The sequence below is a fragment of the Crinia signifera genome, chromosome 8 (genome assembly GCF_055691185.1).
Source record: "Crinia signifera chromosome 8, ASM5569118v1, whole genome shotgun sequence".
Lineage (NCBI taxonomy): Eukaryota > Metazoa > Chordata > Amphibia > Anura > Myobatrachidae > Crinia > Crinia signifera.
Genome location: NC_139224.1, coordinates 158735938 through 158762065, shown reverse-complemented (window position 1 = coordinate 158762065; position 26128 = coordinate 158735938). Strand labels below are relative to the sequence as shown.

The window sequence follows — 26128 nt, the reverse complement described above, 5'->3', positions numbered from 1 at the left end:
TCCCATAGTAACCTATGGGTGATGCGTCCAGCAGCGATTCGGGAGCGATCACAGCAGGGATCGGAGATTCCTGCTGCGGTCCCTCCTACATACATTCGGGGGATACTTAATATTAGCCACAAATATTACATGGTAAATGGGCCCCTTAGGCTCTTAAAGTATCTATTCCCTGGCCCACACCTCTATAACATATGATTGTAGTGTAGTGTGTAGTGTAATGCAAGTTCCACTTCCATCCATGCACTGTATTGTCTTTTCCATCCTCTGGACTGTATGGACTGGAATATACGGTCATTTGAGATATACTGTACTCATGGCAAACATCTTATATTGTAACATTAACCTTTGTAAATGAAGCCAACTTATAGAATTATTGGCCACATGGAAACTTCATGGCTGCTACAGCGATATATATACTTGTCTGTTATTCCTCTTGTTGCTTAGTTACAGCACCATTAAACACTCTTTAAGACCACAAAGAGAAGTGGTCATTGATTCTAATACTAAATTGTCCCTCCGCTTACTCGTGTGATCCAGAACCTAAGGCTGGGTCATTTACAGCACCTCTCCTTCTGGTCCAACAGTTTTCTGCTTCCGAAAAATCTTGTGTACTTTGCTGGTCCACTGAGCATCGAAATCGGTGGAACCTATACCTGGGCTATTTACTGTTATGTTCACTGCAAGTTGAATTAAGCATTTTACAGAGAAAGGTAACTGGTGTTACTGATCCCTTTATACTGTCAGATGTGAAATACCGTAATCTTTTTGTGTATTATTCCCTTGCAGAGTGGACATCTCTGACACACTCATGTACGTGTATGAAATGCTCGGGGCTGAGCTGCTCAGTAACCTGTATGAAAAACTTGGACGCCTCCTGACCTCTTCGGAGCACCCCCCTTCTTGGCAGGTATGTTTTTTTAGATCTCTAGGACAAATGGAACATGATTTGGTAACACCATACGTGAAAATTACAATAAGTCTTTTTCTCTTTCCTCCACTAGGTGACACTGGAGAGTTACAGTGGGAATTAGAAGGGGACCACAGGGAGCTTGGGCACTTTAGAATAAATTAACAGTGACTAACTCCTCCCCTTCTACTTCCTCTCCTAGGCAGTCTTAGCATGTGCCCTGCGGGAGCTGGGTGCGTTCAAGGCTCACTCCTGAGCTTTATATATTTTTTAATGTAAATTGATACTACAATCAGCAAGAGGACAGGCAGGTAGCTCCCTGTCCCTGCCTGCCTGCGACGCAGGCGCTGTCGGCAGGTCCGGTCGCAGCTGCATGCAGCTTGCCTCCGGTACCTGGCTACAGGATCCACAGATCCTGAGGTCCCGTCGCCGCTGCTTGCAGCGCGCCTCGAGGACCTGTCGGCATGCCGCACCCGACAGCTAAGGCAGGGGTAAGTATAGCACTGATCTCCCGTTAGCGGGGGATTCAGTGTAAAAAGCCTCGGCAGCGCACTTTTCAAATACAGCGCCATTACTGAGGAGCGAGAGCGCGGCATGCTGGGTACTTCCGCTTCCTCCGTCTTTGTAGGAGCGGCAGCCATTGAAGCAGCAGCGTGATCCGCGGCTCCCTCGAGGTGTCTGGAAGTGCCGGTGACCCTGGTTCAGTGAGTCACAGCGGGACATAGGAGGTCAGGGCGGCTTGGACTGTGTCCAAAAAGGTCCCTTAGCCGGCGCAAGTTATATTTATATACAGTGCGCGTATCAGGCTTGTGGCAGACTCTGCCTTGTTTCTATACCTCCTCTCCTGTCCAGTATTTCCATCTTTTTCACTTTCTGTGTAAGATTGCTGAGTGTATGATGGCTGGTAAAAAGATTGCTTGCAAGAAGTGCAGCAATAAATTCGCGCCACACGCGGAGGGCGCCATTTTATGTCCCTCGTGCTGCATCCCCAGCCCCCACCCCTTCAACATCGGGGCAGGATATACCTGTATGGGCTTCCCAGTTGTCTACAGTGATTTCTCAGCTAGCTTCTGAGTTATCTTCGGCCAGACAAGATAGGGATGCAGCCAGGGATCAGCAGGCAGAGCTAACTTCTGCTGTGGAGAGTCTGTCCAGAGCATTGCATGCAGACCCCTCTACACCCCCTCCCCCTAGACTGGCTTCTGCTAATAGGATGTTTCCTCAGGTCCCTCTGTTAGATGATACAGATGGTGACATGCCAGCTCTAGAGGAGGGTGAATTTCATGACCCTGATGCTCAGCCTGATGCTGAGCCTGATGCTCCGCTTATACAGGACACTGATGTCCCCTCTCAGGGTTTAGAGGACTTAATACAAGCAGTCAGGTTAACCCTCAATGTCACAGAGGAGGTGAGACCCGCTGCGCGTCCCTCAGTGTTTGCTAAAAAGCAGAAGCAGTCTGCATATTTCCCAGCCTCAGAGGAGCTGGATGAACACTTGCAAAAAGCCTGGTTACACCCAGACAAAAAAAAGTTTCAGGTGTCTCAGAGATTTTTCACTGCCTATCCTTTTCCTAAGGATGCTAGGAAGGCATGTGAGACGCCACCTGCTGTTGATTCTTCGGTATCACGCTTGTCCAAAAAGACAGTGTTACCCATTCCAGGAGCCTCTACCCTTAAAGATGTGTCTTATAGGCGGTTAGAGAGTGCTCTGAAGAACATTTATTCAGCCGCAGGTCTTTTACAACGTCCAGCACAAGTGGGATGTTGGGTCAATAGGGCCATGGAGGTATGGGCATCCCAGGTGGCCTCCTCTCTAGACCCAGGGGCAAGTGATATGTTGCTCTTAGTGGAACACATACGGGAGGCTGCAGGTTACCTGGTAGAAGCCTCTTCAGATGTTTGTATGCTTGCGGCTCGTATCTCTGCCCTCTCAGTTTCTGCTCGCCGTAATCTTTGGTTGAGACAATGGAATGCAGATGCCGATTCCAAGAAGGCGGTGGAAGCATTACCTTTTGCTGGTGAGGCCCTCTTTGGTCCAGAATTGGACAAAATGATTTCACAGGCTACAGGGGGTAAGTCTCAGTTCCTGCCCACTGCAGCCCCTCCCCCACGTAGGTCATTTCCTACTACTGGAGGGCAGTCCTTTTGGTCATTTCGCCCCACCCCCAGATTCAGGGGTAGGTCGAGGGGAGCGGCTACTAGCTCCAGAGGCTTCCGAGGAAGAGGCAGAGGTTCAGCCAGCGCTCCAATCCTGGATGCAAAGGTTACCTCCAAGCCCTCGGCATGACTCTCCCAGCTCCTGTCCAGAACACAGGGTGGGGGGCCGGCTGCTGTTTTACCATCAGGTATGGGCCGGTTCATGCCAGGACGCATGGGTAAAGGACCTGGTAGCAGTAGGCTACAAGATAGATTTCTTGTTGCCTCCTCCTCAACGTTTTTTTCCCACAGGTTTGCCAGCTTCTCAGGAGAAAGGCAGGGCCTTGCAGGCCGCCATTCAGAAGCTCAGGGATTTAGGGGTGGTTATCCCGGTCCCGGAACCGGAAAAGGCAAAGGGATTTTATTCCAGCCTTTTTCTAGTTCCCAAGCCGGACGGCTCAGTAAGACCCATCTTGAACTTAAAGCAGCTCAATCCCTTCCTGCGGTTCACTCGCTTCAAGATGGAGTCACTGCAGTCTGTCATTGTAGGCCTGGAACCAGGGGAGTTTCTTGTATCCATCGATATCAAAGATGCATACCTGCATATCCCCATCTGGCCCCCTCACCAGGCATACCTGCGGTTTGCTGTCCAGAACTGTCACCTGCAGTTCCGAGCCCTCCCATTCGGCCTCTCCTCTGCGCCCTGGGTGTTTACCAAAGTGATGGCTGTCATGATGGAGATACTCAGGGCTCAGGGAGTTACAATTGTCCCTTACTTGGACGACCTTCTGTTGAAGGCTCCGTCCAGGGAGGTCCTTCTGCACAACATCCACCTGACACGTCAGACTCTGGAATCCCATGGTTGGATGCTCAACATCCAGAAGTCACAGCTGACCCCATCGCAGAGGATCCTGTTCCTAGGGATGACTCTGGACACGGTCCAGAGAAGGGTGTTCCTTCCCATGGACAAGATCTTGTCCCTACAGGAAGCGGTTCGTCTGGTGCTGCAGCATCGAACGGTCACAGTTCTCCTTTGCACAAGGCTGCTGGGAAGGATGGTGGCCACGTTCGAGGCGGTGCAGTACGGGCGGTTTCGATCTCGCCCCTTCCATCTGTGTCTGCTCCGCCAGTGGACAGGTTCACACCTGTTTCTACAGCAGCGAATCTCTCTCTCCCATCAGGCTCGAGCATCACTGGCGTGGTGGCTCAACTCCAGCAACCTGCAGGAGGGGCGGAGGTTCGCCATACACAATTGGACGCTCCTCACCACGGACGCCAGCCTCAGGGGTTGGGGAGCGGTCACGTTGGGCCTCCACTTCCAGGGACTGTGGACCCCGGAGGAAGCACAGATGTCCATCAACGTGCTGGAACTGCGAGCAGTGTATTATGCCCTGCTCCAGGCGGAAGTGGTTCTCCGGAACAAGGACATCAGGGTGCAGTCGGACAATGCCACGGCTGTGGCTTACATAAACAAGCAGGGAGGCACCCGCAGCCGTGCAGCAATGAGAGAGGTGAAGAGGATTCTTTGCTGGGTGCAGGAGCACGCAGGGGCCGTGTCTGCCATTTTCATACCAGGCGTGGAAAACTGGGAGGCAGACTACCTCAGCCGCCGAGACGTCCACCACGGAGAGTGGTGTCTGAACCCCCAGGTCTTCCAGACCTTGACTCATCGGTGGGGTTGTACGCAGATAGACATGATGGCCTCCAGACACAACCACCAGTTGCCCCGGTACTGCGCTCGGACAAGAGATCCACAGGCAGTGGCCGTGGACGCTCTCACGGCACCCTGGACGGATCAGTTCCTTTACATCTTCCCTCCAGTGCCTCTCATCCCTCGGGTTCTGCAGAGAATCCGACGGGAGTCGGTGACGGTGCTGTTCATCGCTCCAGACTGGCCTCGCCGGTCGTGGTACACGGTTCTAACAGGCCTGTTAGTAGATGAACCATGGCCTCTGCCTCTCTGCGACGACCTGCTAACACAGGGTCCGTTCACCTGTCCCAACTTACAGCATCTACATTTGACGGCATGGCTGTTGAGAGGTCCATCCTGAGGAAGGCAGGGATCCCGCAGGCGGTGATTCCAACCATGATAGGAGCTAGAAAGCAGGTTACCTCGGTGCATTACCACCGCATCTGGAGGGCCTATGTGGCCTGGTGCGAATCCAGGAGGGTCTCTCCTGTGAACTTCAAATTAGCCAGATTGCTGCTGTTCTTGCAGAAGGGCTTGTCCTCAGGACTCCGGCTGGGGTCCTTGAAGGTTCAAGTATCCGCCCTCTCCATTTTTTTCCAGAGGAGGCTAGCTCTTCTTCCTCAGGTACAGACTTTCTTCCAGGGGGTGTTGCGGCTGCTTCAGGCCTCCTACTGCTCCATGGGACCTGGATGTGGTACTGGCGTTTCTCCAGTCCTCTGTATTTGAGCCTATGGAGGAGGTGGAACTAAAATACGTCACTTGGAAGACTGTCCTACTGTTGGCCTTGGCTTCGGCTAGAAGGGTGTCGGAGCTGAGTGCTCTCTCTTGTAAGCCACCCTTCTTGTGTTTCCACGAGGATAGAGCGGAGCTGCGCACCTCTAGTGTGTTTCTCCCAAAGGTGGTCTCGGCATTCCACATTAACCAACCTATTGTGGTGCCGGCCTTTCGGGAGGACTCACAGGAGTCTAGAGCGCTGGACGTGGTCCGGGCCTTGCACATTTACGTGGCCAGAACAGAGGCTGTACGTAAGTCGGATGCTTTATTTGTACTCTATGACTCCTTACGTCCTGGTTGGCCCGCTTCCAAGCAGGCCCTGGCCAGGTGGATCAGATTGACAATTCGTCAAGCTTATGTGGCTTCCTCTAGAGTGCCACCTTCTCCGATTTCCGCCCATTCTACAAGGTCGGTGGGTACCTCCTGGGCGGCTGCCCGTGGAGTTTCTCTACAGGATCTATGTAGAGCGGCTACGTGGTCTGGTCAGAGGACCTTTGTCCGCTTTTACAAGTTTGACACCTTTGCGGCAGCTGCTTCGCGGTTTGGCCGTTCTGTGTTAAGGGGCTCTCAGCGTCATCCCACCCGTGTTGGGAGCTCTGGGACGTCCCCACTGTAACTCTCCAGTGTCACCTAGTGGAGGAAAGAGAAAAGGGGATTTTGTACTTACCGTTAAATCCTTTTCTCAGACTCCATAGGTGACACTGGACGCCCACCCGACGCTGTCTCTCCTGGTTACTGTTTAGTTTCAGGTTGGGTTAATTACCTGATGTTAAGAGACTATTATACTTAGTCTGAGTTCTAAGATTTACCAAAGGTTTTATGAATGGGTTCATTCTGTTACGAATGCTATTCTTCAAACTATATGTTCACTCTATGTGAGTGTGTGTGTGACTTGTTATGTTATGTTTGACCTCCTCTCGGAAGTGTGTTGTTTTTCCTTTCTTCCAGCTCCCTCCGGGCACATACCTAGACTGCCTAGGAGAGGAAGTAGAAGGGGAGGAGTTAGTCACTGTTAATTTATTCTAAAGTGCCCAAGCTCCCTGTGGTCGCCTTCTATTCCCCACTGTAACTCTCCAGTGTCACCTATGGAGTCTGAGAAAAGGATTTAACGGTAAGTACAAAATCCCCTTTTATACTACAAGATATGGTAAAAAATCTTCATCAATGTGTCTCGAATACAGAGGAAATGTCGCTTATGTGCCCTCTGGGGCAGATGTATCAAGCATGTTGAAGTGATAAAGTGGAAAGTGGTAACGCACCAGCCAATCGACTCCTGTCATTTTTGAAACCCTTCTTGAGCGTTAGGAGCTGATTTGGCTGGTGTGTTATCACCTTCCACTTTATCACTTCACCAGGCTTTATACATCCGCCGCGGTCCTACACAAGGTAAGTATTCTCCTCCACTCCTGTTACTCTTTCACTGGTAGTCACAATCTCCAAGGGATAAAGAATAACGAGAAGAGGATGTCCTGGTAATTAATACAGTATTTAAATGTCAGGTGGTAGCTGGTATATATCCACAACACTGACCTTCACTAAAGGCCCTCTGTGCCCATAAAGGTTTCTTTAAGGTTTGTGTTACTTCTGTCACTTGACGATATCTAGGTGATAAATCCTGTCATCCACAATACTGACCTTTTAATAAAGACCCTATGTATCCATAAAGGTTTCTTTCAGAGTTGTGTTTCTTCTGCCACTTGACAATATCTACGTGATCAGTCCCATCAATCAAGACACTCTCCCCTTAGACCACACTCTCCCCTTAGACCACACTCTCCCCTTAGACCACACTCTCCCCTTAGACCACACTCTCCCCTTAGACCACACTCTCCCCTTAGACCACACTCTCCCCTTAGACCACACTCTCCCCTTAGACCACACACTCCCCTTAGACCACACACTCCCCTTAGACCACACTCTCCCCTTAGACCACACTCTCCCCTTAGACCACACTCTCCCCTTAGACCACACTCTCCCCTTAGACCACACTCTCCCCTTAGACCACACTCTCCCCTTAGACCACACTCTCACCTGAAACTGAAGCTCTATATGCACCAAAAGGTTTTTACTGCCCTCTGATTATCCAGCAAAGACTGGGCGTCACTCCCAAATCCACATCCGTAAGAAGGTTTATTCCAGAAAGCAGTTTTACAAAACAAAAATGACAAAAATTTACATAACAAACCATGTGGTAATGGTGAAAAAAATGCACAATGCAGGGGAGGAATGTTCCACACGCTCTTCTAAGCCCGGGTATGAGGAGAGAGGAAAGAGTACCAATGGCATGGGAACTCAGTTACCTCATCTGGCAGCCTCCCCCCAGTATACAAACACGTTTCAGGCACCTAAAAATGACCTTTTTCACAAACCTTCGAAGACTGCATTGTAAGGTGCCTGAAATGCGATGTTGGACTGGAGGAATGCTGTCAGGTGAGGTAACTGTACCCGTGCAGATTATTAGGTTTATATCTTAATTGTGTGTATTTCTGTCACTGTCGTGCTGTAGAATTACTCCCAGAGGGTAGAACATTGCATTTCTGGACTTCAGAGCAAAATCTGGATTGGGGCAAGGATGCTCTAGCCTCGCTTGGCTCTCACTCGGCTTTCATTATAGTAGTGAGCTTGTTAGCTGGTGTGGGGGGTGAGCGTTGCCTCTAGCAGCTGCACCTATATATTATAATGTGTATCTCAATGGTGCTGACTTTATAGTAAACATATTTATTCATAATAATGACATGTAATGTTACCTTTATGTTCTAAATATAATCTTTTTGTACACAGCATTTTTTATTTGAATTTATTTAACAAATGTGAGTGATGTTGGCATTTTTAGCGGATATTTTGCACCTCTCTCACAGGCCCTTATTCTAGTTCACTCTTTCTGACAAAATCCTTCTTAGATGGACAAAACCATGTGCACTGCAGGTGGGGCAGATGTTACTTGTGCAGATAGAATTAGATTTGGGTGGGGTTTTACTTCAAAGTGAGATCTATGTTGCAGTGTAGAAATAAAGCAGCCAGTATTTACCCTGCACAGAAACAAAATAACTCACCCAAATCTAATTCTCTCTGCACATTTTACATCTGCCCCCCCTGCAGTGCACATGGTTTTGTCCATCTAAGAAGGATGTTGTCAGAAAGAGTGAACTAGAATAAGGCCCACAAAGAGGTTAAGGGATAAACACATAAATTTAAACAATTTTTTTTTTTTGTAAGAAAACCCATATTTTCATATTAACGAGGTGTAGGTTTTGAAAGTTAAAGAAAGTTGACTGTAAAATACACCTGGCATCAGCTAGATGACCCCCACGGTAATACCAGACTGCATCCCAGCTCTAACACAAACTATGATTTCCCTTCCTTAACCAAGAATTTGGCTGCTTCTGTGATCCAAAGACTTTGTATTCTGCATGAGCAATTACAAGATGGCTGCTGTGATGGTCATGTGACACTTTGAGTTTGTATTTGGAGCGGGGAACCAGTATTTATAAAAGTCTTTGTTGCCTCCAGCACACAGAAGCTTTGCTGTACGGCTTTCAGTCCATAGCCGAGACCGTTGATGTCAACTATTCTGACGTCGTCCCTGGACTCATCGGCCTTTTCCCGCGTATCAACATCAATAATGTGCAGCTTGCGGACACCGTTATGTTCACCATCGGTAAGGAAACGGGATTGATGGTTTGTTGGGCTGACCAGTTCCCTTTGAGGGAAACCCATAACTCTGGTATTCACTGGTTCCCTTTGTAAACCAGTGTAATGTGCATATTATTATTATTAAAGCAGTCTAATGTTTTTTTGTTATTTATCAACTTCTCTCCTATTGAATTCATTCCACAACGTCTATTTAATTAGAAAACTCCTACCAACCCCACGGCACAAATGTGCTTTACTGCTACCCCAACTTATTAATGGTATAGACATCGTAGCACATGTGATAATGCGGTGTCCTGTGGTGTGAATGAGAAGGGGAGAAGGGGGTGGGGGGGGGGGGTAGAGGCAGCAGAATCCATGAAAGTATATACCACACATGGAGAATAATTGCAGTTCTATAGAAGGATGTACTAATGGATTGATACGTAATTATGGTGGAGGGCGCACACTGCAGGGGAAGGATAATCCACATGGGGGAGTTGGTTATATTATGTGTGATGAGGGCGCCCGAGAATTAATATTTGGAGACCGCAGACATAGAAGTAAAATGTGTGTACTTTCATGGGCAAACATTTCTAGCGTTCGCACACAGTAAGTAGGTAGATGAATGACGGATGGTGTAATATAGAGGCCTATATCTCATGCCTTGAACTGTTATATAGAAGTCAGTCTGATACATCAATATGTGGCTGTACGTCAGTGTAAAGATAACTGGAGGCATCGGTTTGATCCTCTGGACCAATGACTGCTGTAGAAAAGTAGATGAATGTGTAAGTGATAATCACAGCTCAGTGGGAAATACATTTGCCTCTGTGCAGTCAGAGATCTCCATGCAGTGACCTGTGCTGGTATATTTATAGAATGATCACACACTGAGTAAGTCCCCTTCAGAAACTTGTTGATCCCACATTGACAGGTGACTAAAGCTGTATAATTACATTGAGCGCTGTCCTTTTGTGTGTGCTATTAGGGGCATTGGCGGAATGGTTGGCAGACCACCCAGTGATGATCAGCAAGGTGTTACCCTTAGTTCTTCATGCTTTGGGGAACCCTGAACTGTCAGTGTCTAGTGTATCTACCTTAAAGAAAATCTGCAGAGAGTGCAAGTACGATCTCCTTCCGTATGCCGCCAACATTGTCGCTGTGTCGCAGGTAATTACATCTGTATATCTATGCAATGTCTACACACTGACACCCGCTTGGTCATAAATTGTCATTTGTTTATTACAGATTAGTTTAAAGCCCGTCAAAATGACGGCTTCTGCAATGTACGTTCACTGTGAGCTGTGACAGTTTTTACATTCAGTTTGAGCTGTGACAGTTTTTAGCCCATAATCACTCCACCCCACCCCCCGGTCCCTATCTGCTCCTACCTCTAATCTCTGCATCCATTAAGTTTGAAACAGATCAGTTTCAGTACATAAATAGCTTTCATTTTCTGTTCTGACAACTTTTAGCTCACAAAGGAGTAATTTAGCCCGTCCAGTGTGCACTAGTGGTCCCAGGCGGCTCTTCACCTCATGAGGTGAGGAGTAGTTAGCCTTTTATTTATTACAGATAGTTGTATGAGCACTCATTTGATCTCTCCCTCATATAACTATATGGTGGATCTGCTCAACCGCTACGGTTACAATGAATGCTTTTTCTTTTTAAATCAAACTTTAATTTCTTCTACACGGACAACGATCAACTTACCATTGGCCTTAGTGGGAACCTGACATAGAAAACCACTTGAGGCTGATACAAATGAATGATACATATCCCACAGATGTTTGGGTTCCCATGATTAATGCTCAGTGTAGTTAGTATTGGAGAATGACCCATAAACCAAATGAACAGGTGCGTGGGGTCTCTCCTACATGTTTGAGGCCATGTCCTGATATGGGGTCTTATGCAGGTCAAAAAACCTGAAAGAGTACAGTAGTTGCGTACAGTCGAGCAGGGCCCTCTAACCTCTGTGTCTGTGTAGCTGCTACTTCCCAGTCTTGTTTTATTACTGGTAGAAAGAGGGAGAAGGGTCAGGCACCGTAACCATCTAATTAACCAGTGCAATCTGAATGCCGCTCCCTCAAAAAGAGAGAGCAAAGTCACAAAAACAATAGGAACAATAGAACAGAGAGAGATAGTTAAATGTCATACATTTAATAGCGTTCAAATTAAAATCCCATAATAGAATTCATTATAACTAGAAAATCAATGTAAAATAAATTCTACGGTTTGCTTTATTTTGTTTACGTTTTTTGTTGCCAGTTATAAAGCGCAAAGAAAGATGCTGGTGCTATATAAGTGTTTCTCTCTCTCTCTCTCTCTCTCTCTCTCTCTCTCTCTCTCTCTCTCTCTCTCTCTCTCTCTCTCTCTCTCTCTCTCTCTCTCTCTCTCTCTCTCCATATATATTTATGAATAGATATCTTATTCTTATATATATCTTATTCTTATATATATCTTATATAAAGAGAGAGATAGAGATGTGGCACTCTAGATCAAATGAATATTGCCGCGTTGCCTTCCAGTATTCATATACAGCTGTATCCTCAATCTCAGAAGAAATTAAGTACTCAGGCGCCACTTTGGCATACAGTACATTATAAAAGTGCAGGTGCTCCGTGCTCTGTGGTTTGTTTCATTTATTGCACGAAGCACATGCACTTGTATAATGTACTGTATTCCAAATTCCTGAAAAAAAAAAAGCTTCCTATACCTTGAAACGGGTCTGTCGACTTTATGATGGCATTTAATTGATGCACAACTAATACAAATATTCAAGCCCAAAGAGTGGTGCCTGAGTATTTCTTTTGAGATTGAGGATACACCTGTATGTATGTGTGTATATATATGTATGTATGTATATATATGTGTATATATACACACACACACACTTGCAGGGTTTGGAGCGGCACTCTCAGCAGGAAGAAAAATCAGGTACACGAGTGTTTCAAAGCAACGTTTCAACGTCCTTTATTTGGACGTTTTCTTCAGGCTAGTAAAAACATACAATCCACTTAGCTTTATAAGTATATATACGTACGTACGTGCGTATATATGTATGTGTGTGTGTGTGTGTGTGTGTGTGTGTGTGTGTGTATATATATATATATATATATATATATATATATATATATATATATATATATATATTACTGCCATCTGTTGGCAGTGAGTGAAACTACATCTCTCTCTCTCGCACACATGCACAAACACAGAGACAATCACATACAGATAGAGCGCAGCTTGTTATTGCAGGGACTGGCGATAGAATTGCCAGGCCTCGCTATCTGTTGGAAGGGGGCGTGCACACATGAGATGCTCGCGCGCCCTGTTCCGACGGAGCTGCCTGCTGCCGTCCGCCACCTCACAGAACCCCCCCTAACCTTGCCCATCTCCCTGAAGCAGAGACAGGCATTTTTTCCGCCCCCGACTGACTGGGAGGCATGTACGTGTGAGACGCATGCGATTCCCAGTCTGATTTAGTCCCTCTCAGCCAGCGCTCGTCAGCGGTGACATTCTGGCGAGCGCTGTGAATGAATGACGGACTCCATCCATTGCTTGACCATTTTCACACCTGTTTTGACCAATTCACCATTTCCCTTCGTAACCCTATTGAACTGCAAAAAATGCCTGATTCTGATTATTGGGCATTTCAACGGCACATCACAAGTTGCCCAAACACAATTGAATTGCTGTAATATTTCTAAACCGTAACAATGCGCGACAGTTATGTGGCAAGATTCCTCTTATACAGTGATCTGCATTGACTCTAACATCATTATTGTAAAGAAGAAATCTTTACAGTGTAATGCTTTTCTCTTTTCAGGATGTGCTGCTGAAACAAATCCACAAGGTAATACCAAAATCTTACATTTTTGTGTTTTTGTCGAATAAGATGAAATGACTGCACAGATTTGGTTTGTTTCCAGTTCGCAAGCAGTGCATGGTTTAATGTCCTCCTGCTGGTAGATTGCATTGTGCTTGTTTCTACACTGTGTGTGCTCTCTGATGGAGCCTACGCATGCATTGGTTACTGAGTGGTAGATGTATGAAGCAGTGCTAAGGGAGGAGAAGCGATAACGTGCCTGGTACTTTATCACCGGCCAATCAGCTCCTGACTGTTAAGTTACAGACTGGGTTTCAAAAGGGACAGTTAGGAGCTGATTGGCCGGTAATGAAGAACCAGGCACTTTATCACTTTTCCTCCCTTTATCACCCCCCAGAGTCCTGCTCATTTCATTCTGTAGCAGAATGCTGTTACTGGGCTCGAACGGCTGTTCTCACATAGGCAATGTTTAGTCATCTGAACTGCAGGATGTAAGAATAGTGTTTCCAGGCATATGCACTGAAGTGCCAAAAATCATGGTATAAGCAGTATGTAAAGGTAACGCACGAGCAGTAATCTGACATGTCCTGAGTCAGTTGGAACACCTGCTCGGCTGCTCGTGGCAAGGATATTTAAACTGGGCTTGAGAGTGGATGCCTGAAGTTGTGCGGACATTCACCATTCCTTGATGACGTGTACAGGAAATACCACATGGAAGGTGTTACCAGCCACCATGGGCAGCGCATTGCTTAATCATCATGAGCATTTCTCCATAGTAACAGACCAATGACACTGGCTTAAATATCATTCAATGCAGGAAGTACCAGATTGTAGTCAGTGCAGTGTTCCTTAGCTTTTATGGTCTATGTTAGCAGAAGACACACACACACACACACACACACACACAAACAGAGTGCCCCCAATAACACTATGACACCAGACACAGTGCCTTGCCTGGACTCCTGACAGCGCAGATTGGACCCTAGAGCACTGGTAACATACTGTATGGCGCGTTCCGAACAGCTGCAGTTGTGTTGGGCTGATGGTGTTGCTCAGGTGTGGTGTAGACTCCATAAGTCCATGGACCCTAGTTGTCAACAAAGCTTCATGCAGACTGGTGGTGGCTCCATCATGGAGGGGGGCGTGTTTACATTGCATGGTATGGGTCAGGTGATCCGCCTAAACACATCAATGTTGCAGTGCTTGGTGACCATCCGCAGTCCTTCAAGAAGTTAATTTACCCCCAGAATGATGGAATGTTCCAGCAGGATAATTTTGAGGAGCATTCTGGAGCGTTCTGGTGAATGATGCGGCCACCAAGTTAGTCAGACATGAACCCAGTTGAACATATATGGTACGTGGTGGAGAGTGTCCATTTGTACCCCAAATCCTGCACATACAAATATCAGGGACCTGTGGGAAGCTCTGCAGACAGCATGGATCCGCATCTCTCCAGTGGTCTGTCCACGTGTGGAATTAATGCTACATTGAGCTGCTGCCAGGCTAGGTCGGGTCCCGCGACTTTTGGCACTTCAGTGTAATTTGTACCAGTTAGAGGCTGATGAAGCTGCTCGCTCTTGATGATGATGGCTACTACCAACCCAAGCGGTAGTAGGTGGGCGCACTGTGTGTGTGCGCACAGCGTGGGAACATCTACCGATGATTGTGTCTCTAACAGCCGGATCTTCTCTTACAGACCAGTCAGTGTATGTGGCTGATGCAGGCGCTGGGATTCCTGCTGTCTGCTCTGCAGGTGGAGGAGATTCTTAGCAATCTGCACTCGCTCATCACCCCTTATATACAGCAGCTGGAGAAATTGGCAGATGAGACCGTAAGTGCCACTCGCTGAACCCTACATATATGACACCGTGGGGGGTATTCAATCCCCGCAGCTATTTCTGACTAGTGACGGGCGTCTACTCATTGCTGTCGTCGCCAACAGCATTGAAGAGGCTGCTCTACTGAACGGGCTCGACTTTAAAAGCAGTCGGATCTGTTTTGCCTCGACAATCCACGGCCGGATCTCGACAGTCGACGTCCGTTTCTTCCGACACTCTTTCCCCCGATCAGCAGGCAGAGAATTTAATCCCGGCTTGATCCACAGGTGGCCTGAGACGCATGACCTGTTGGTAGATCTTGAGGACAGGTTTGGCCACCCCTGGGCATAGAGAGTATTAGGGAAAATACAGCCTGCTGTCCTCTCAACTTATTCCATTTCAGTTTAAGATTTCTCTCTTAAATGTGAAAGGTATTTAATTATACAGAACTGCAGGAGGCTGCACCCCCTAATCACCGCTATTGCTGCCACTCTATAAGTATGCCGCCCCCCCCCCCCAATTACCTTTCCTCTCTGTGACTCCTCTTTACATCAGCTTTCTAAAATATGTGTCATTGTTCAGCAGTTAGGACCGCGCCGTACATGGTATCGGATCCTGGCTGAGTTTCTCCTGATATAAATTATAACTCTTCATTTTGAGAATATCATTTCTTACATCTTCTTTGCAGCCGAACCCTTCCAATAAATTAGCAATAATCCATATCCTGGGGCTTCTCTCTAACCTGTTCACAACGCTGGACATAAGCTGTCATGACGACGAGCGTGAAACGGCGAAGGTGAAGAAGTTACCTGTCGTGCAAGGACCGAACCCGGTAAGTTGCCAGATTTGGCCTGTCTGTTTAGCAGCATTAACCTGTTATGCAGTTATCTGGGTCACTCATTGGAAGGTGAAAGCGGCAATATACATATCGTACAGCACTGAATGTGTCGGTGTTCCGTGTTTGCTGCAGGTGGTGCTGGTTCTGCAGCAGGTTTTCCAGCTGATCCGGAAGGTTCTGAGCACATGGCTGAATGACGCACAGGTTGTAGAGGTGAGTGTGGCGTACTATGAGAAAAACTCGCTGTCCAGTTTCTTCCTTCTCACTGCGCCTGTATCTCTGGCAGGAATAATTGCTGATTTATTGGGCGGTATTCAATGAGCCTGATTCGCCATGTTTTTATGGCGAATTTGTGCTGTTTGGCGAATTTCTGACTAAAACGGTGAATCACCCTATTCAATGACCACATGGCGAATACATTTCAAGGTTTTTTTCACCATGATTCACCGAGTAGCAATCGCTATCTTTTTATGGTGAAGTGGAATGTGAACTTTTAAAATAAAGTGTTTTGTTTTTTACATTTGGTGTAAAAAAATCAGGAATTTTATTCTGAGGAGGGGCATGCTATTTTTATTCATGTGCTGTAAGCACATGAATATATATTTAATAAAAAAAAAATATATATATATATATATTTTTTTTTTACGCAGCATCCAGCACGTTACGATCGTGTGTAGTGAATATACGCTCCCCTGCTGGCACCCCCGGGGGGCAGCCTGTGCTGCCTGGCACCCGGGGAGCCCACCTACCCCCCACAAAGTTCTGGGGCAGGCAGAGAGACTACCATCTCTCTGCCTGGCACCGTCCTCAGGCTCCCTGCGGCAATCGCCGCAGGAGCTCATATTCGCCAGTCAGGGGCAGCGAGCCCCTGACACGTTGAATACCGGAGCCCGCCGGCTCCGGAACGTGGCGAATGTGCAGCGAATCCTAAAAAGGATTCGCTGCACCTCGCAGGTATTCACATTGAATACCGCCCATTGTATCTTCTCAGAGGAGACAGTCCGTATAATGTTATCACAAATTTCTCTCTTTTTTTACTGGGAATTTGTGCTTTATTTCTTAAATGCTGCACTTGCAGGCGGTGTGCGCCATATTTGAGAAGTCCGTGAAGACGTTACTGGATGACTTTGCACCTATGGTTCCTCAGCTGTGTGAGATGTTGGGACAAATGTACAGCACGATTCCACAGGCCTCTGCCATTGATCTTACTCGCCAGGTAGGTGGTTTATTGCTGTACAAAACGGTTGCTCCTATGTGGAGAATAAGAAGCTCAGGAAGACACAGATCTTGTTTCATACATGGCAAGTCAAGACTGTACATGAGCGAAACCATCATCTACTCCTTGTGCGTCTTCTCTGCTCCTATTGGCTGCTTCATATTTAGACATTTGGATCATGGAAGTGCATGTGGTATGAAACCTGACACGCAGTGTGCATTACATCATCGCTGGTGGCTGCTGGTAACTGCCAAAACATTACCACAGTATAGAGACTAGTTTAAGAAAAATGCCAAAGTAAACTGCTTTTACACTTTTAAAGATCTACTGTACCATATATTGACCCCATTCAGCCATAATGAGCAGGTTTTTACACACAGTTAAGCAGTATATAAGCAGCAGTCACTGTGAGGAGCTCTGTTACTGCTGGTTATCATAAGAATGTCATGCACAGGAACATGATCACTGCGCTTCTCATACAGTCACTGTAAGGAGCTTTGCTATAGAAGGCCACCAGCTGAGGAATGTCCTACACCAAAACAACATCACTGAGCTGCTTTTACATTCACTGCGAGGAGCCCTGCTTCAAAGTGTAATGAGAGGAATGTCCCACAAAGACCTGTTTAATGACTTCCTCCACTATTCACTGCGAGGAGCTCTGTAACACAAGGCATGGAGTGGAATCTCATTCACGGGCTTGACCAGTAATATATCTGTCATGGTTAAGAGCGTTGCTTCTCAACGTAAAAAGGAAATTAAAAGCATGTAAAAATGGCTACTGCCATGTACTATTACTGTGAGCTGTGACAGTTTAGCCTACGAACTCTACACCCCACCCCCCCAGTCCCTATCTGCTACTACCTCCAGTCTCTGTCTTCATAGTTCCCTCTCTCCACATACAGCAAGTTTGAAACAGATCGGTGCCCCTGCAAAAATTGCTTTCACTTTCTGCTATGACATGTTTTCGCACACAAATGAGTCATTTGGTGCGTCGTGTGGCCTCTAGTGACCAGTGTTGGCACTTCACCTCACAGAGGTGAGAAGGAATTATCCGTTTTATAGCTAAGCCCGTTCAAAGTAAAAGCTTCGAAAGCTAGTCTGCTACCTTGTGATTGCCTCTGTGTTTCTGTGTGTGTGATTTCCTCTGTCTTTCTGTATTTGTGAAATAGAAAGAGATGTGGTTTCACTCGCTGCCAGCAGATGGCAGTGTTTCAGTTACACATGGACACTATATATATATATATATATATATATATATATATATATATGTGTGTGTATATATATATATATATATATATATATATATATATATATATATATATATTTATATATTATAAAAGGCTAACTATATAGAATTATTGTGCAGCAAATGAATACCGATAAGGAACACATAACGGATCTTTTAATACATTATATTGTTCCTTTCTCCAACAGATGGTTCATATCTTTGCACATGAGCCGGCTCACTTCCCTCCAATCAAAGCACTTTTCCTGCTAGTCACCTCTCTGACTCTCTCTCTCTTTCAGCAAGGTTAGTAATTCCTGGGCTGGCGCATTCTCTGCGCCGTCATCCGCTCGTCTCTGATCCAAAGGGACCGGCTGAGACTCTGAACGTGGCTAATATAGTTTAGGTTTATATTAGCAGGATGCTGGAAGCGCAGTGTGCATTGCTATATCAACATTGTACCATCTCAGGGGAGATTCTCCAAGTAAAGGACACTGCAGAATGATTCAAATTCATTCAGAAAATAGGAGCAGAATGTTCAGTACTATGTGTGTTTAATTCTAATATTCTGCTGAAGCCGTTAGAATAATTCTCGTTATATTAACAGATTTCTGTCAAGTCTCACAGCTTCTGATTAGTATGTGCTGATAAGTGGGGAACTTGGTTCTATCTACTGCAACATCTGCTGCTGATTAAAAGGCAATATAAGAAATTTAAAATAGGAATAAGTTTCTCCCAGAGTTGTCCGTTTTATTGCGATATTTAGAAGAAGCTTGTCCTGTCCTCTGGGGTAGATTTGCTGTAATTGGTTCCACTTCAAAAGTGTGTGCAGCCCGTATTTGTTAGGTTTGGTATCAGTATAAAAGTCCATGCTTATGTCCGCCTCGCCCTACGTCACATACCAGTAAACGTCTTCTGGTTTCTTAGTGACCTGGGGGGGGGGGTTGGGGGTGGAGCTCTCTCCATTTAAGGTTACAAACTGCATTAACTGAACATATGTTGGAGTAAGTTGGGAACATAAGTGGTTAAACTGTATCTGATGTGATTTCTATTTGCGTATGATTTCCCAGCTCTCCGTGACACGATCAGATAACTGGGGATGTCTTTAAAACATAATAGATGATTTGTTAGAGATTTAGGTTTCAGAAAAGACTCTTCACTACTGTTACCGCTGTTACTTCTAGATCTCTGTTAAGAACCAATTCAGTGTCTGTTAAACAAATAAATATATAAAGGGCTAACACACAGAAATACATTGCTGCAGCAACAATAAACAAAAAAACTTTTGCGCACCTGTGCGGCTGCGTGCCCTTGCTGCCCCCTGCTTTGAGCGTCTGCGTGCCCTTGCTGCCCCCTGCTCTGAGCGGCCGCGTGCCCTTGCGCCCCTGCTTTGTGCGGCCACGTGCCCTTGCGCCTCTGCTTTGTGCGGCCACGTGCCCTTGCGACCGTGCTTTGTGCGGACGCGTGCCCTTGCTGCCCCCTGCTTTGAGCGTCTGCGTGCCCTTGCTGCGTCCCTGCTCTGAGCGGCCGCGTGCCCTTGCGCCCCTGCTTTGTGCGGCCACGTGCCCTTGCGCCCCTGCTTTGAGTGGCCACGTGCCCTTGCGCCTCTGCTTTGTGCGGACGCGTGCCCATGCGCCCCTGCTTTGTGCGGCCGCGTGTCCTTGCGCCCGTGCTTTGAGCATCTGCGTGCCCTTGCTGCGCCCCTGCTCTGAGCGGCCGCGTGCCCTTGCGCCCCAGCTTTGTGCGGCCACGTGCCCTTGCGCCTCTGCTTTGTGCGGCCACGTGCCCTTGCGCCCCTGCTTTGTGCGGCCGCGTGCCCTTGCGCCCCTGCTTTGTGCGGACGCGTGCCCTTGCGCCCCTGCTTTGTGCGGACGCGTGCCCTTGCGCCCCTGCTTTGTGCGGCCGCGTTTCCTTGCGACCGTGCTTTGTGCGGACGCGTGCCCTTGCACCCCTGCTTTGTGCGGCCGCGTGTCCTTGCGACCGTGCTTTGTGCGGACGCGTGCCCTTGCGCCCCTGCTTTGTGCGGCAGCGTGTCCTTGCGACCGTGCTTTGTGCGGACGCGTGCCCTTGCGTCCCTGCTTTGTGCGGCCGCGTGCCCTTGCTGCGCCCCTGCTTTGAGGGGCCGCGTGCCCTTGCGCCCCTGCTTTGAGTGGCCGTGTGCCATTGCGCCCCTGCTTTGAGCTGCCGTGTGCCATTGCTTTGAGCTGCCGTGTGCCCTTGTGCCCCTGCTTTGTGCGACCACGTGCCCTTGCTGTGCTCTGCTTTGTGCGGCCACGTGCCCTTGCTGTGCTCTGCTTTGTGCGGCCACGTGCCCTTGCTGCGCTCTGCTTTATGCGGCCACGTGCCCTTGCTGCGCTCTGCTTTGTGCGGCTACGTGCCCTTGCTGTGCTCTGCTTTGTGCGGCCACGTGCCCTTGCTGTGCTCTGCTTTGTGCGGCCACGTGCCCTTGCTGTGCTCTGCTTTGTGCGGCCACGTGCCCTTGCTGTGCTCTGCTTTGTGCGGCCACGTGCCCTTGCTGCGCTCTGCTTTGTGCGGCTACGTGCCCTTGCTGCGCTCTGCTTTATGCGGCCACGTGCCCTTGCTGCGCTGTGCTTTGTGCGGCCACGTGCCCTTGCTGCGCTCTGCTTTGTGCGGCTACGTGCCCTTGCTGTGCTCTGCTTTGTGCGGCTACGTGCCCTTGCTGCGCTCTGCTTTGTGCGGCCACGTGCCCTTGCTGCGCTCTGCTTTGTGTGGCCATGTGCCCTTGCCACCCGGCTTTGTGCGGCCGCGTGCCCTTGCTGCGCTGTGCTTTGTGCGGCCGCGTGCCCTTGCTGCGCTGTGCTTTGTGCGGCCGCGTGCCCTTGCTGCGCTCTGCTTTGTGCGGCCGCGTGCCCTTGCTGCGCTCTGCTTTGTGCGGCCACGTGCCCTTGCTGTGCTCTGCTTTGTGTGGCCGTGTGCCCTTGCCACCCGGCTTTGTGCGGCCGCATGCCCTTGCTGCGCTGTGCTTTGTGCGGCCGCGTGCCCTTGCTGCGCTGTGCTTTGTGCGGCTGCGTGCCCTTGCTGCGCTCTGCTTTGTGCGGCCGCGTGCCCTTGCGACCCGGCTTTGTGCGGCCGCGTGCCCTTGCGACCCGGCTTTGTGCGGACGCGTGCCCTTGCGACCCGGCTTTGTGCGGACGCGTGCCCTTGCGACCCTGCTTTATGCGGCCGCATGCCCTTGCGCCCCTGCATTGTGTGGACGCGTGCCTTTGTGCCCCTGCTTTGTGCGGCTTTGTGGCACCTTGTGCCCTTTTGCCTCTACATGAGGTAGATCTCACAGCCTGTTTTCTCCTGCTACCTTGTTCTGTTTAACGCATATGGTTGTGCAGGAAGCCCCCGAGTTCCCCCTCTGTAAGCTGTAGTGACAAACCGTTGTCTGCTGTTGAGCTAGTTACTACTGCAAATTACAGTTCAGCTGTAACTATGGCACAGACTGGTAACTATCTCCTCATCCTAAACGTATCGAACCTGGGATCGAAGGTTTTGTACAGATGATCATTAGAGCAGAACAGTGGCATGCTAAGCTATCTAGGCAGCATCATTTCACACATAATCCATCTTGTTGAGCCTCGGCTTATTCAGGGAAAAAAAATCAGCAGCAATTTGCTCCTGGGTCAAACAGTGATGCACTGCAAGGTGGTGCAAATACAGTCATGTGTTGGGCGTGCAGGGAAAGTACCGTCTGCCTCTGCTTGTAGTGAACTTAATGCAGGACAGGTTTGTTTTTGCACTGATGTCCAGAAGTAAGGACACAGAAGCACCCAGCTGTCAATCTCTGGGCCTGATTCAGAATTGTGCGCAACCTCAATATCTTCACACACTGGGTGACTTTGAGCTGAAAGCAGCGCAATAACAATGCCTCTGGCTACTCCTGGCGACCGATCTGCGGGCAATGCTTCATCTTTGTACGCAGCCGCTGGGACGCGCAAAGCCGCCCATGGGATCTCAGTACAAATCCTGGTGGCTGCTGCATTTGCATATTTTCAAACAATATCTGCCCACATTTATCATTCTGAATCCGCCACCCCTCTGCACATTTTAAATCTACCCCACCTGCAGTGCAGCGTCGTGTTAACAAGGTGCACATCTTATGTTTTTTTTTTTTCTTTCTTTCTTTACTCTGAATCAAGCTCTCTATGGTGTAATACTAAGCAGTGATGCTATGTGTTAACCTTAAGTCCTGGAGGCCAGTGGGATCAAGAGGTCTTTGTGGGCTGCTGGGGCCTCCAGGGCAACAACCCCATACCTGGACCCCCTTCCAGGGAAACAGCCCAGTAACTGAAATGTCATTAGAGCAGGGCTTGACAATTTTTTTTTTTTTAATCTAGGAGCCAGGACAAAAGTGTAGGAGCCAGACAAACTTAAGTGACAGGGTGGGGAAGAGGTGAGAGAGAAGGATGAGATGAGAGGGGGAAGGTGACGGGGGTGAGGTGATACAGGGTGAGGTGCCAGGGGGAGAATGAGTAAAGTTATGGAGGGAGAGGTGACAGGGGGTTAGGTGAGTGGGGGCGAGGCAACAAGGGAGCAAAAGAGAGGGTGAGGTGAGGGTAGTTACTTGAGGGGGAGGCAACGGGCCGGTAGAGAGGTTGAGGTTCTGGAGGGCCGGTGATAAGGGGCAAGAGGGAGTGAGATGATGGGCGTGAAGTGACAGGGAAGTGTTTAAGTGGGAGGGGGGCTCACCAACATCAGCGGGTCTCCTGGTCGCTGCTCAGCACCTGCTTCCTGGCTGCTGCTGGTCTCTTTATACCCTGCTCCCCGGTGCCAGCCGCCGCTTGGCTGGGGGGAAAGGGGAGGTCGGGCAACGCTGGCCAGGGCGTGCTCTGCTCTGTTAAGTGAGGGAGGGTTGGGCTGCCACTGCCGCCACTGCTACAGCTCAGCTCTATTAGGAGGGGGAGATCGGGCAACGCTGCCCGTGCTGCTGCTTCTACTGCTCAGCTTAATAAGAGGTGGTGGTGGTGGGGAGTCAGGCACACTGCCCGCGCTGCTCTGTCTTTTGGGAGAGGGAGAGGCATCAGGCAACGCTGCCCATGCCTCCCAGGTGACTGCCCGGGCTGCTGTGTTTGTTGGGAGAGGGAGGGAGTGGGGTCGGGCAATGCTGGCTACGGTGCGCTGCTGCTGCTCTCTTGGGAGGTAGAGCAGGAGGGGGGGGGGGGGGCGGCGGCGCCGGACAACACAGCCTGCACTGCCTTCGCTGTCTGCTAGGAGAGGTAGGGTAGGGGAGGTCGGGCAATGCTGGCCGTGGTGCGCTGCCGCTGCTCTGTTAGGAGGCGGGAGGGAGGGGGGGGGGGGGGGGGGGGGGGGGGTGCCGCTGCCGGTTCTTCTACTGCTCATCTCAATTAGGAGGGGGAGTCTGGCAATGCTGTCCGCACTGCTGCTCTGTTAGGAGGGAGGTCGGTTGGTCAACGCTGGCCCACTATCAGATTCTGCTACCTCCCTGGTCTGGTTACCAGGAAGCAGAATCTGGTCGCCCTGGCGACTGGGATTTATCGAGCCCTGCATTAGAGACTGTGTCTGGCATGCTTGAGGCATGCACACCTTTAACACAAAACACTCAACTTGATTAAGTACAAACCACAGGGTGGACTTACCCCCAGTGGTATTGTGTATTGGCATAGAATAAAAAAAAGGGCCTGTGAGCCATGATCGTATATTTGTTTTCTGTGACATCGGGAATTTTGATTCTACTGAGTATCTGTATTCTGTGATACCGCCAGGCAATATCAGAAGGGGAAGAGCAATTTTAAATACTTTTTATCAAGCAATTAGCATCTTGCCTCCCAGGTGACTGCATCAGGTTTGTGCCAAATGCTGTTTTGTTCTCCAGCTGTTATACTGTACATTGTACAGGATCTCCGCGCTCATAACCTCTGCCAGCCACCATGCAGTGGGAATAAGCTAAAACCAATCAGTACGTTTACAGCATTTCCACGCATAAGTAGAGCATGATGGTGACATCAAGTTGCTGGTCAACGGCGCTGTCGTGGAGTCCGTAACAGGCGGTTACTAATGGTAAGGGGAAATCCCCTAATACAGAGGTTCCTAAACGGGGTCCTCAAGGCACCTCAACGGTCTAGGTCAGGGGTGTCCAAACTTTTTGCGACGAGGGCCAGATTTGGTGAAGTGTAAATGTGTGGGGCCGACCATTCAGCCTGACATTCTTTGAATCATTAATCACATCAGAATGGTCCCCCACTCTGCCCCCATTCACTCTATGTTCCCCAGCCTGCCCCTCCTTCACTGTATGTCCCCCATTCACTGTATGTTCCCGACTCTGCCCCCATTCACTCTATGTCCCCCAGCCTGCCCCTCCTTCACTGTATGTCCCCCATTCACTGTATGTTCCCCACTCTGTCCCCCAGCCCTTCTCTTAATGTCCATCAGCGCCTCCATTCATTGTATGTCCCCAAGCCTGACCCTCCTTCACTGTATGTCCCCCATTCACTGTATGTTCCCCACTCTGTCCCCCAGCCCTTCTCTTAATGTCCATCAGCGACTCCATTCATTGTATGTCCCCAAGCCTGACCCTCCATCACTGTATGACTCCCATTCACTGTATGACCCCCATTCACTATGTACCCCACTTTGCCCCATTTACTGCATGTCCCCAAGCCTGCCCCCCCTTCTCTGAATGTCCATCACTGCTTCCATTCACTGTATGTCCCCCCAGTCTGACCCTCCTTCACTGTATGTCCCCCACTCTGCCCCCTCCCTTCTCTATATGTTTCGTAGCCCCTTGTGTGAGCCAGAGGAAGGAGAGGCAAAGCAGGCACTGCAAGGACAGGAGATGCTCTGGCTCCCGCTGCTGCCCTCCTCCGCTCTGCATGTTATGGGAGCAAGCTGCCCCCCTCCCCAAACACTGCTGTCACTGTGATTGTGGAGTAGGGTGATATACGATTGCTGCAGCAGCGGTAGGACGCCAAACACATCTGACTGTGGCGGCCAGCACCTCCTCACTGCAGCAGACAGCAAGGTAAAGGTGCGCTCGCCGGGGCCCCACCTTTAGTGTCCTGTGCTGTGCTTCCCACATGATCCTCTGCTCATGCGGGCCACTTGAAATGACAGCACGGGCCACAATTGGCCCCCGGGCCTGACTTTGGACATGCCTGGTCTAGGTATTAAGTATATCCATGCCTGGCCACAGGTGACTTAATTAGTAACTCAGTCAGTCTGATTTAACCATCTGTGCTGAGCCATGAATATACCTAAAACCTGGACCGTTGGGGTGCCTTGAGGACATTGATCGCCTTGCGCAGTGAGGGTACACCCAGTCACACCACTGTTTAGAACTATGGTGGGTCTTCTTAAGAAGAGGATTCTCTGTTCTCTAGATGTGGTGAAGGCAGTCCTCAATGCCCGGAGTGTACGGTCAGTGTCACCCAGTGGTCCTGGAGAAAATAATTTAATGTTTATATACTGTATTAAAGTCCGATTAGCTATAGTATTGGTGTAGTCAACACTCACATTCTGCAAAGGCTGCACTATTGGAAAGTATTGTACTTATGTTCTCCCGCATGATAGCATTTCATTCCTTCAGTCACGTTATTTCTGAATTTAAAAGCAATAAATAAAGGTTTATACAAAAACTAAAGGCCCCTATACATTGGACAAGTCGGACCTAATTTCCCCTGAGCTCCCCCGGCAGCTGCCCAGGAGAGCTCACTACGGTTTGGCACTTGATGTGCCATTTTTTACATGGGATAAATCGCATACGGAGGCAGCTGCGAGGCATCAGGGCCACTGATTGGATGAGAGAGAGAGCACTGTCAGCCAGTCAGTGTCAGTCCTATCTTTTGAATTTTTTTTTAAATTCTGCTGCCACTGTCCGCAGTGTCTGCTCAGCGCTTCCTGGACACTGCAGACTGCCGCAACACTGCACCCACAGCCCCTGGCTGCTTCACGCAGCCCGGACCCGCCCCCTTCACATAGTTGTGTACCAGCGATGCTTCACTGCTGGCACACACATACGGATTGACCCAGCACCTCGTGGGTGCTAAAAAGCAGCAGCAGGCTCAATCTGTAGGGTCCGACTTGATGCGCACGGGACTGTG

The 26128-nt window shown here is 49.0% G+C and overlaps 1 protein-coding gene across 4 annotated transcripts in view; it reads left to right on the top strand.

Annotated features, from left to right (window-relative positions):
- LOC146026685 (importin-13-like) overlaps positions 1-26128 on the top strand; it is a 234710-nt gene that overhangs the window by 199163 nt on the left and 9419 nt on the right. For all 4 annotated transcript variants that reach the window (XR_014454519.1, XM_083157538.1, XM_083157537.1 and 1 more), the window contains 9 exons: positions 787-907; positions 9018-9165; positions 10129-10310; positions 12970-12996; positions 14666-14800; positions 15475-15618; positions 15757-15837; positions 16703-16840; positions 18275-18371. Coding sequence is in view for 3 of the 4 variants with exons in the window: in XM_083157538.1 (XP_083013664.1) it covers positions 787-907; positions 9018-9165; positions 10129-10310; positions 12970-12996; positions 14666-14800; positions 15475-15618; positions 15757-15837; positions 16703-16840; positions 18275-18371 (1073 nt within the window). In the remaining variant the exon portion in view is untranslated. The remainder of the gene's footprint in view (positions 1-786; positions 908-9017; positions 9166-10128; positions 10311-12969; positions 12997-14665; positions 14801-15474; positions 15619-15756; positions 15838-16702; positions 16841-18274; positions 18372-26128) is intronic.